We start from the raw sequence: 12,030 nt of genomic DNA, 5'->3' as shown, positions 1-12,030 counted from the left end.
GGGCTTCTGTGCCAGTCATCTGATGGAGACTCCATGGTCCTGGGTTCCTGGGTGCTGTGGATTCAATTTTTCACAAATCCACACTATTAAGAGGAAGTCTCTGGCTCTTATTACCTCAGAATGTGACCTTATTGGGGGATAGGGTTGCTGAACACTTAGTTTAATTTAGGTGAGTGAGGTCATACTGGAAGAAGGTGGATACCAGAACCGATGTGAAATGTTGGTCTTGACATCTCCCAGCAGCAGAGGAAGCTGTTGACCCAGAATAAAGACTGGAGTCCTCCATATGTGATGGGAATGCACATCTTGCTGCTGCTTCAAAGGAAGCTGCAGACCCAAGGTAGGGACCAGATCTGACCCAGGGCAAGACCCAAAGGACAGATTCTACAACCCACAGGAGAAAGACTAGACATAGAGACTCTGGCCTAAATATCGGTGTCACAGAGGAAAACCACACCTCAATATTACTATGAATTAGTCCTCTTCTGAGCATTGTAAACACCACCACTGAAAGAAGAAAGGCAATGTGAATTAAAAAATAAAAAAGAGAAACTCAGCCAACAAACCAACTCCAGATGCGCAAGTCCAGCACAAAAACAAATCAACACAAAAATACCAAGATAACATACTTTCTCCAAAAATTACTGGTCTCATAGTAAAGAGTCTCAGTAAGAACTTATAGACAAAGAGTTCAGAAGAATGATTTTAACTATATTAAAATAACTCAAAGAAACCATTAATGTACTCCAAGAGAAAGACACAAAGCTGAATGCAATCAGGAAGTCAATCAAAGATACGAAAATAGATTTCAGCAAAGAGATATTAGTGCTGAAGACAAACCAAAATGAAATGATACTGAAAATGAAAACTCAATTAGACGAATTAATAGCTTGGTGGAAAGCCTCATCAATGAATGAGACATGAGGAAAAAGAGTATCAAGCTGGAGGACAAGGTAGAGGAATTAGATTATTCCTTAATAGAACATGTAAGAATTATGAAACACCATGAAAGGAGTAAATCTTCAAATTAAGGGCATTCTGCACCAAAGCAATAGAAAATATTTTCAATAAAATCATAAAAGAAAATTTCCAAAATCTAGAAAAAGAGATACACATCTTGTAGGTACACAAGAAACCTACAGAACATCAAATAGACAAGAAAAGAACCCCCTATTATATATTATGGTAAAAACACTAAAATCACAGACAAAAGAAAGGGTATGAAAGAAAGAATAATAAAGTCACTTATATGGGCAGGCCCATCAGAATAACATCTGATTATTTAATAGCAATATTTAAAACCAGAAGATCCTGCACAGATGTATTTCAAGCTCTACAAGACCACAACTGCCAAACCTATTATACTTAGCAAAATTATCTATCAAAATAAAGGGAAAATTAATTTTTTTTCATGATAAAAAGAGACGAAAGGAACTTGTGGACACTAAGCCAGCTCTACAGAAGACACTAAAAGGAATATTCTCATCAGAAATAAAGGATAAATACATCAAAGAGGCCACTGTTGGAGCATAAATAATAACAGGACAGCCAATCAAAATATGTCAAAGTAAACAACATAAATATACAAAATGAAAGAATTAATACATATCTTTAAAAAACAACTCTCTATATTAATAGTCTCAGTTCCACATGAAAAAGATGCAGATGAATATATTGAATTGGAAAATAGGCGCCATTATTTTGTTGCCTCTAAAAAATACAGGTATGGCTATTTTAATATAACACAAAATAAAATTCTATCCCAGAAGAGGAGAGATAAAGAAGATTCACTTATTCTCATCAATGGAACAATAAGTTGAGAGGAAAACACAAATCTAAAAATATATGCACCAAATACAGGTACACACAATTTGATGGAAAAATGTAAACCCACAGTTTAAAACCACTACACTGATAGTGGGTGATTTCGAAACCCATGCCCACCAATAGAGAGGTCATCTGGATTAAAAATAAACAGAGGAAAACTGAAAATAAATAACATTATTAATTAGAAGGACATGAAAGAATGTTCCAACTGAAGGGCAAGAATACACACTGCACCTGATGGACATTTGGCAAAAGTGAAGACACATTAAGACAGAGGGTAAACCTAAAGAAACCATAAACATAGATAAAGTGTCCTATATTCTAATAACAGAATAAAGCAAAATATCAATACAAAAAGAAACTACATTTTACAGAACTCAGAGATTCAGGCAAGAGCAATAGGAGAGTGGACTCAGGCGCCTATAAGGTTGTACTTGAGAGTCCACATAGGCACCAATTCAGTTCCCTGTCACCAAAATATGTCATGGACTGTGATTCAAGACGGAAAACAGGAGCTTCTGGGAGATATGGCAGGGCTGTCTCTCATCCGTGTATACCCCAGGGGTCAGTGACTCCAAGGAATGTTAGGTCCCCTCCCTTTCTTGCAAGCAGCACAAGTCTCTGATCTCTGAAATGTGAGAAAAGCTGGGATACTGATGTTTGCTGCAGAGAGTCAGCCCACGAGGTTGGCAAATCTTTCTCATTAAGAGTATGAAGTCTCTGGGGAGCAGAGGATGGCTGAGAATGTAAAGTGCTTCCTGCATGAGGTGACACCCTGAGTTCATTACCCAGTACTCATTAAAAAAAAAAAGTATATGGACAGGTATGTTTAATCTCAGCACCAGGGAGCGACAGGAGGATCAAAAAAAAAAAAAAAAAAAAAAACAAACCCTGCCTGGCCAGTCAATCTAGCACAATCAGTGAGCAAGTGACAGGTCCAGAGATCCTGTTTCAAAAATTAGAGAGGGAATAGCTGAAGAAGATACCAGATTCTGACCTATCACACATACACACACACACACACACACACACACACACACACACACACACAGAGACAGAGACAGAGACAGAGAGAGAGTGTGTGTGTAAGTTGTTTGAAATCAGGCTATCTCCAAGGTCACAATATTTCCAACCCCTTCTTTGGCTTCAAAGCACAGCTCAAAGCACACATCTGTTCCTCTCCTTCAATGTGAGTGAGCAAGAATGAGGTAATGGAGAAAACAGTGGAATCCGGGCCCATCCATAGCACCCTAGAGAGGACAGGGAGAGACACAGTGTCATCAGGGACCTGGTGTGCTATCTGGGTGCGTGGGGTCCGTGCAGAGAATGCAAGGCTGTGCATAGCTAGCTAATACTCCACCCATGGCTGGTGACGTTCCAGAGAGGCGCCCCGACGGCGCCTTGGGCACAGGCTAAAGAGGGCTAGGCCTGGCCTGAAGCTTACAGGAATTGTCGAGCCGATGTGGACATCTGCATTGTCAAGCACGGACATGAACGTTTATTTCGAGGGTGGGGTGGGGTGGGGTGGGTGGGTGGGAGGGGAGAAACATGTATGCAGTGAGGAGCTTTCACAGTGGCCATAGCAAACCCCAGGGTCTCCCAGATGGTCCTCTTTTGGAGGTGGAGCTGAAGGGGTGATGGCTGAAAGAAGGAAGCTCCCTTCTAAGGAGTGGGTGCAGAGGGGTCCCTGGCAGCCCGAATCCTGGATGCTGACCTCTTCCGGGCAGCCTTTAGGATGGTCTTGTCAAAGAGCTCTTTTTCACGGTAGTGCACGGGTGGGCCACGCAGGTACTTCTCTTCTGCCTCCTTGTAGCTGAGCTCATCCAGGGCAGCGATGGAGCAGATGATTGCTTCTGGAAGAAGAACCTCCATGGTAAACCGGACTCTGTCTCCTCTTGCCAGCGAGAGCAGGGCCTCGTCTGCTTCCTTGGATATTTCTTGCAAATGTCTGGCCACGAGATGCAACTGGTCCTCATCCTCCAGGTAGGTCTCAATGCAGAAGACTTCCCTCTTTGATTTCCAAAGGTCGTCCAGCCACCTGGACGGTTTCCTGCCCTTCACAATATCCAGCAGGTGCTGGTCGGCCCCCTTTCTCTTCACGATGAAGTCTACTAGCTTCTGGTTGGCTCTGTCCCAAGCGGCCCTCATGCGGTCAGGCAGGAGTTTCTTGCGTGGCCCCTTCCCACCCAGGGCTGTCTCCTCCTCCCAATCTTCCAAGTCGGCATAGCTCACCTTGGGGAAATCAATGTGCAGGTCACCCTCTTGGATGGCTCTCCTTAGCGGATAACTGGCTTGGGAGGTGTAGTAGTCCATAAAGGAGCCCAGGAAGGAGCCACAGGCAAGGTCCTCTCTGTAGTGGTCAATCACTGAGAGACACCAGTTGATGCCCTGGCTGTACACTCTGCTGGCTCTCCTCAGGAGCGATAATTTTGCTCCACAGTCCAGGTGCTTCAGCTTGCGGAGAGGGACTCTGACACCCCTGTGCTCAAACTGCATGTTGCCCTCGATCAACAGCACCCTCGCTATCTTGTCGTTTTTGCTGACACTCTTGACCACCGCCGGCCAGAAAGGAAGGTCCTGGAATTTGAACCAGACCAGCATCCCTCGTTCGATGGTACTCGGCTCCTGAGCAGAAGCCACGTTGGTGGCTTGGCGGTCTTCTTGAACTCCAGCGGCTCTCCTCTTGACCCTGGTGTTAGTGACCTTTGAGTGCACCTTAGTTTCCAATTCTGGGAGCCCGCATTGCGCACACAGCACATGGATCTTCCTTTTCCGGCTAGCAATGCGGAGAGATCTTCGTAGCCTCGGGAATGGAGGCATGCAGGCTGCCGATGCTCCCTTTGAGTCTGGTTTCGGGGTCCCCCGGCCGGGGTCCTCCTTGTTCTCTGGGAGGGTGGTCTTCCTTTGGGCTCCAATAGCCCGGTTCTCTAGGCCGCCGCACCGTGCTTGTTGTTTGAGAGCTCTGGGCAAGGTAGAGGCATGCCTCGGTGGCCCAGAGGCAGCCTGCTGCTCATTTTTATCCAGGGCACCCTCCCTGGAGGCCGGGGCGCTCAAAGACCTGAGCTTGGATGTGCTCAGCTTTCTCTTGCTGGGATTATCACCAGCATTTCCTGCTGGTGTCTTGCAGGAACCTGGCCACACTCTGGTGCGTCTTAGCATGTTTCCTTGCATTTCAAAGTGAGCGTGCCCAACAGCACTGTGTGCCCGGGCTTTCCCCCCTTGCACTGCAGGCATATTCGGTGAGCCCATCAACACAGGTCCCGGGCGGCCCCGCTTCCCAGGACTCCTATGGGAGAGCCCTTGGCCTTTCTGGTTGCGCCCTTGGAGGTGCAGGCGCTGGTGTGGGCTGGAGCTGGCCTGCTCTTTCCGAACCTTTGGCGCCGCTGTGCTGGTTCTTCGGCCACCTGCCCTTCCTCCTTGATACAAGCAGGTTCCCTCGCCCAGAACATCCAGTGCCACCTTGAGGGCTTTTCTGTATGCCCTGGTCTGCCTTGGCGAGCTTTTGCCCTGTGACTCCTTTCCTGCCAAGGAGGCGATGGTTACGGTTTCAGACTTGGTTAGGGGCCTCGCCTCTGTGCTCCTTACTCTGGTCTTCTCACCCACAGGCAGAATTTGGACCTCCAGGAAAGATGCCCCTCTCCTCTTACTATGGGCTGAAATCCCGGGTCTGGACAACACCCTTGCAGGCCACAGCTGGCCCTTCCAACCACAGAGCACATACTCTGCAGAGTCCATGGTGATGGGACTCTGGGGCTGTGCTGATCAGGACAGGGTGACTGGCTCCCTTGATTGTGGTGGGCACTGTGACTGCTGGTCGTCTCTGGCCTGGCCCCCCTGCCTGTGGTGCTATCCTCCCTCCAGAATCTGGTAGACAAGCTTGAACTGACGTCCTCGCTCAGTGTGATGTGGGCGTATCCTGTAGTGTGGGAGAGGGAAGCAGAGCTGCGTTAGGGAGGAATTAGCCTTTAGTGGACACAGAAGCAACAGCTCAATGAGGTGAAGAGAGAGAAAGCAAGGGGGTGCACAAAGTCTGTTCCACAGAGCTGAGGGTGCATCCGGGAGAAGATATGGAAGGATCCAGAGCAGATGTGTAACACACGGTTCCCCACCTGGGGCTGAGGTGGTGAACTTCCTCCTGGAGAGGTGAGTTTCTTTACATGGCTCGTGTATTTTCTTGCCCATCCAGTACCTTGGGGCTCCCTGGGATTCCCTGGGGGTGGGGGGAGCCTCATTGTTCTCTTTCCTAGGGAGCTAATCCCACTCTGCCCCACCCCAGGAAGCCTGTGGACACCTAGTGCACCCGTGCCTTCCACACCAGTGTGATACCAGGTTGAGGAGCAAGGGGGTAGGGAAATCTTCACGGTGATTTGCATAACATGGCAAGTAAGGATGGTTGAGGTCACTGTCATAGCTTCTGGTGTCCCTCACCCCTCCCCCAGCCTCCCATATTTTGGTTCAGATCTCTTGTTCCCAACTCTGTCCTGGACCTCGCTATGGGATCAAGTGTCCACATGGCACAAAGGAGAGCCCCCAAAAGAAAGCACTTCATTGTGGAGAAATGCTTACTAATTGGCAGGCTCAGTAGTGTCAGATGGAGAGCAACAGGGTAAGTGTCTCTGTTGGAATTGCCCACCCTCCTGCTGCAACCTCAGGTCTGTAGACCTTGCCACACCCATATCTGCTGGTGATAGGCACTGTTCTACCAATAGACCCCAGGCCACAGAAGTCTCCTGCCCACAACCTCTGTGCCCTAACATTAATCCACAAAGTCTTAGACAGACAGGAAATCAAAGCAGTTAGCTTGATGACCTTGGATGGTCACTTGCCCATCCCTAAGTCCAGAAGGCATGCTTTGAATCGGAAGTGGTGTCCAATCTCATCTGTAGGGCAGCACTCCTGTTCATGTTCCTCCATGCTCTGCCTCTCCACACAGTCCCTCCCCCTTGTGCTTCTCAGTGGAACCTCATCCCTTTCTTCTCACTGTGAGTAGGTGTGTATCAGGGTCTATTCCTTTCCTGACTGCTCTTGCCTTTTGGGCCCGTGGTTTCCTGTCAGCAGTGTGCATGGCGTGCGTGCGTGCGTGCGTGCGTGCGTGCATGCTGGAAACAAAGCCCACATCTGTCTGATCCTCAGAAGAGGCCCCCTGTGCTTGCCGAGAAGGACCACACACTTTAAAGGACCACAACACAGTAGAACCATGAAGGGCTCACATGCCACAGCTGCTCACCGCTCATGCAAGGATGCAGGTGGTTTCTGTCATTGCCTGGGCGCCACCAGGCACAGTGAGGTAGAACACTGTGGACTCAGGGCTCCTGACACAGCTTCCTAAGGACACTGCTGTTCTTTGGGGCTCCCGTTACCCCATGTCCCTTCTGTGAGTGTGGGCACACTGAGCTCTCTTAGGGACTCCAGTCCTTATCCATAGGAATTCCCAACCATACAGAAATATGGGAGGCAGATGATATTCACATCATTCCCTCAGCCCTCCCCCTCCCACGCTCTCTGTATCCATAAACACCTGGTGTTACATTCTGGCTCCCTAGTCACTGCACAAATGTGCGGTGGCCCTTCTGCCCTATTCCCATTCAAGTCTTACTGACTTCGAATCTGATTTCACAGTGCGTAAAGTGGCTATCTACATAAAGAAGCCTAGGTCTGTCCCAGGCCACACCTGCTGGTTGATGCAATAGTAAATGTGTACTGTGGAAGTCTGGGGCCCAATTTAGGGATCACCTGCAGTAATCTTTCCTCTGAGGAATCTGTGTGATCTCACAGGGTTGGCCTTCTCTGATCCAGCCCCCTTGGAGTCCTGGGCCACAGCTGTCTCTTGAGGACACAGAGGAAAACATAGGTGCCTCAGTTACTTCAGGCTGCCTTCTGCTGGACCTTCCTAGCACATGCCCTCCAGCAAGGATGAATGAGCACCATCAAGCCCCAATGTGCCCCCATGTCCAGGCACCACACCTCAGGCACAAGAGAGCCCATCCCTCACTCAGTGCCCTTAGCAACCACGGATGCCCGAGTTACGCTTATAGAACGCAAGCTTTTGACCCCAGGCAGGCCTGCACGAGCTTCTGCTTCCCTCAAGCATGATGTTCTCAGCCTCACACACTTCCTGAGTTAGAAACCATACCTGGGGAATACCAAGTATGTGTTCAAGCCCACAAACCAGGATATCCACGCAACATCTGTAACTCAGTCATAAAGAAAAACGTTTGCACTCAGATCAGGCCACACTCTCCACAGTGTGTGTATTCCATCTGTGCATGCCTATTGCTCCAGGGCATAGAAAAGTCCTTACATTTTCTACAGCCTGCTTAAATATTGTCAGTATTGCCACCCGCCTCCATCGTTTCAGGCATCACCTCCAGTGCACTACCTTCAACAGTTACCTTTCTGATGAAAGAAGCACTATCTTCCCCAGAGGTGCACAGAGAAGTGTGCGAGATAGAATCCTGAAATCTCTGTCTCAACACATGCTTTGGCTCCGTGCCCGAAGGCCTTCTATCAAGAACTTGCACACAATCCCTGTGTGCGACATCTAGTCACATTTTCTCCAGATGGGAGCTTCCAGATGGCTTCTCTCCCTGTGGTAAGACACACAGACAGGGGACAGTCTGATGAGAGGGTGCATGACGGGTACAAAACATATTGCTCACACAGAGGGACAGAGATACACAGAGATCCAGATGATGTGCTGGTGGGTCGGAGAGAAACCTGTAATTACACATCCTGTAATACCCAGCTGATGCTTAACCCAACCGTGAGCAGAGTAAAGACGCAGGCCCGGACACAAACTCTGCCCCTTCCTCAGGTATTCATACCGCGATGATTTTACCACAGTCTGCCTAGCTGTGATTAGTGGCCAGCTTGGAGGCGGCTGTCTTTTGGAGGCATTTCTTACTTCCTGTGTCAGGCCTCCAGGCCAAGAGACCTGGAGACCTTGGCTTCAATCCTCCAAGGAAACTGCCAGTCCTCGTCCCCATTTACCTCCTCTTTCAATGCCTTCCAGCTTCTCTCCCTCAAGACAACACAAGCCACAACTATCTCAGGTAAGGTGCTGTCACATGAACAGGGTCATCCTGTCAAGAGCACATGTGACAATCATCGCCAAACAGAGACGAGGCATCCATTTACGTAGGTTGGCGATCTATGCTTTCAGGGCCTGAAACGATAAAGCTGGTACCAAAGAGGTGTCACCTGAGGACAAAGAGACAGGGCTGGCTGAGCAGCCAGTCCTTGGGGCTTCGCTTCAAACAGTAGTAGTGAGAACCTTTCCTGTCCCGTGAAAGGGCCAGCACGCTCCCACGGCACACTCACAGGCTCAGCTCACACTCACTCAGGCTAGCTACAGGCACCTACCTATGTGCTTTGCGTGTCTGTCTAGTGATTCCACCTCTCCATTCTGTGAGTATCCTTCGCAAATGAATCTGTAACCAGGAAAGAATGGCTTGTCCCCGTTGTCATGGCAACCACAGTGTCACAGGGGGAAAAAAAAAAAACAAAAACGTTCTTTCCTACTAGCCAGTTCTCTGTGGAAATCAGGAAGTACTAATCCACCCAGGAGGCTGACTGTTCACTTCCATCTCTGTCACCTAGTTCCCCCACCACCCCCTGCAGCTGCACGCATGAAAGAAAGCATGCACACATACTACAGAAGGTGATGTTGCCATTCCAGGGTGCAGGGGGCCTTGGTGCAGGGGCTTTGACCACAGAAGGTCTGGGACAAGGCAAGACAAGAGATGGCAGGTTCTGTTCTGCCTTCTAATATAATAAGATCAGGAAGAGGCCAGGTCTGAGGACACCTTTACACTTGCCAGAATCTGGAAGGCAGGGACGTTGTTTCTCCAGATGTAAATAAGTGTTCTAGGTCACTTGGCAGAAAATATGGAGGACTGTGGACCTGCAGGAATTCAGGTGCCATCATCATCAAAAAAAAAAAAAAATCCATCTTGAATCTCAGGCAGCAAGGAGATAGAGCAAACTTCAAATGGCAGGAGGCTTTGGAAACCTCAAAGCCTCCATTTTCCTCTAAGCTGCCTCAAGGCATGCCTACTAGTCCATGCACCCATCCCTGCATCTAGTGGCATGTTTTCTCACCACATTAGATGACACCAATTTGGAAAGTTCACCTCTTCAGGGTTTTTCCTACTCTGACCATGACACATACATGGATCATTACAGAATGTGACTTTTGTCTGACCAATTTCACTTAAAATGCTCCCACGTTCATGGATTGGCAGTGCGTTCCTTCTTAGGGCTGGGTAGTATTCTGTTGTGCAGATATACCATGCTTGGTGTATCTCTTTATCATGAGGGGGTAATTTGGGACTTTCCCACTGAGACTAGGGCTGCCATGAGCCTTTGTGTACCTATATTTGTTCAAATGCTTCTATTCAGGGGATTGGTCCATACCTGGGGGTGGAGTGATTGTGTGATGGGCTGATGTAACAGTTCCCATTTTGATGAACGCAAGGGTGCTCCCCACAGTAGATACAGCATTGAAAATCCCCACAGCAACAAGGCCTTGGGATTCTTCCTGTGCTTAACAATGGTTCTTAATTTCCTTCCTAAATAGTCAAGTGGGCGGGGGTAGGGGGAGGAGAGAGGTGGATTTAACTGCTGTCGTTGTATGTTTCTTGCATAAGGTCAGATATCATGGTACTTGTGTTCTGAGCCCCCACGCTTTATGCATGCCCAGATGATATGGTGGCAAAGCATGGCCATCTTAGATCCACAGTCCTTGGGGGAGGACAGTAGGACCATGAAGTGTCCGAACCCAAGCTGAACAATAATACAGTGACTGCCAAGAGTCTCACTTATTCTTCAGATGGGACTAAGCTCCTGAAGGCAATCAGGAAGGGGGCCCTGGATACTGCAGGCCTAAAAAGGCTGGGCACGAGACTGTACAGTGGGCGGGGGACTAGGGGCTTCCTTTTTCTGCTCCTTGTGTATTTTTGCACTCATCATTGGACGCCCGGGTCCTCCAGAGAAGCAGCCATGAGTGATACTTAGACAAGAGGGGCTTACTGGGGTCCGATGCACATGTGCAACCACAGACATGAGTCAAGCATGAACAACTACAAGCCCCAAGTTACACTCGTATGATTGCTGGATGGGTATCCCTTAGGAGCACCTTCAGCTGGTCTCATGCATGCTTGCTTGCTGTGGGATGTTCTCTATGCTGTGAATGTGTTGTTCTGATTGGTTAATAAATAAAGTGCTGATTGGCCCGTAGCCAGGCAGGAAGTATAGGTGGGACAAGGAGAGAAGAGAACTCTGACTCTGGGAACAGGAAGGCTGAGTCAGAAGATGCTGCCAGCCGCCGCCATGAGTACCAACATGTAAGATACTGGTAAGCCATGAGCCATGTGGCAAGGTATAGATTAATAGATATGGGTTAATTTAAGATATAAGAACTAGATAGCAAGAAGCCTGAGCCACATGGCCATACAGTTCATAAGTAATATAAGTCTCTGTGTGTTTACTTGGTTGGGTCTGAGCGGCCGTGGGACTGGCGGGTGAGAGAGATTTGTCCTGACTGTGGGCCAGGCAGGACCAGGAAAACTCCAACTACACTTGCTGATTTTTCTAGAGAGGCCAGCACCCTTAGTTTCCAGAAGTGAGGACTATCCCTGGAAAAGGAGGGTCTCAGGTAACTGTCATGAAGCATGTCTGTATAGGTAAGTGGCTAGGTGTTAGGGCCCATGAGGTGATGTCATGGGCCTCACTTCCACCCTGGAGTGGACAAGGCCTGGAAGGGCTGCCTGGGAAAGCTTTGTGAAGGTGCTAGGGACCCCAAGGAGTGGGCAGGACAGCGTGTGTGCCCCTGCAGAGACTAAGGACCTTCCACATGGCGCTTTCAGTACCCTTTGGGTACTCCTGCCATTCTGCACAGGTCCATACTTCCACATGTGGAAGCATTGCAAACAGGGAGCAGAGGTGTTCCGGGCACTTTCAGCCCTTCCTAGGTGAGTTCCCAGTTTATGCGCGCACAACCGAAAGCTCCAAGTCAAGTATGGGTTATTATGGGGTGGGCCTCAAGATGGAATAGCATTGGCCAGGCTCCCATACACGGACATGGTTTCCACAGAGGTAGAACACTTTCCGGAAGTGAGGCATACCTGAGGCCCCCCACCCCCCACCTCCACACCCCCGAGGACAAAGAGGGTCTCGGGGATTGTGGTGAGCTGTGTCCCTATA

The 12,030-nt window shown here is 48.9% G+C and overlaps 1 protein-coding gene across 2 annotated transcripts; it reads right to left on the bottom strand.

Annotated features, from left to right (window-relative positions):
- Positions 1 to 3,362: 3,362 nt before the first annotated feature.
- On the bottom strand, positions 3,363 to 9,260 carry LOC131902003 (PWWP domain-containing DNA repair factor 4-like). Of its 2 annotated transcripts, XM_059253038.1 has the most exons (3): positions 9,190 to 9,260; positions 8,220 to 8,414; positions 3,363 to 5,743 (listed from the first exon to the last, which is right to left on the bottom strand). In XM_059253038.1, exon 3 carries the CDS (start codon positions 5,560 to 5,562, stop codon positions 3,490 to 3,492), a length of 2,073 nt encoding a protein of 690 aa, XP_059109021.1. In that variant the 5' UTR covers positions 5,563 to 5,743; positions 8,220 to 8,414; positions 9,190 to 9,260; the 3' UTR covers positions 3,363 to 3,489. The 2 variants fall into 2 exon arrangements, with proteins under 2 accessions (XP_059109021.1, XP_059109022.1); XM_059253039.1 differs by lacking the exon at positions 8,220 to 8,414.
- Between the last annotated feature and the right edge of the window lie 2,770 nt (positions 9,261 to 12,030).

The sequence above is a fragment of the Peromyscus eremicus genome, unplaced genomic scaffold (genome assembly GCF_949786415.1).
Source record: "Peromyscus eremicus unplaced genomic scaffold, PerEre_H2_v1 PerEre#2#unplaced_1143, whole genome shotgun sequence".
NCBI classification, from domain to species: domain Eukaryota; kingdom Metazoa; phylum Chordata; class Mammalia; order Rodentia; family Cricetidae; genus Peromyscus; species Peromyscus eremicus.
Note: the sequence above shows the minus strand (reverse complement) of the source record. Positions and strands in the feature narration are given on the sequence as shown.

Coding starts and splice junctions, on each gene's coding strand:
- LOC131902003 (XM_059253038.1), bottom strand. CDS start 5,562: ATGGACTCTGCAGAGTATGTGCTCTGTGGTTGGAAGGGCCAGCTGTGG.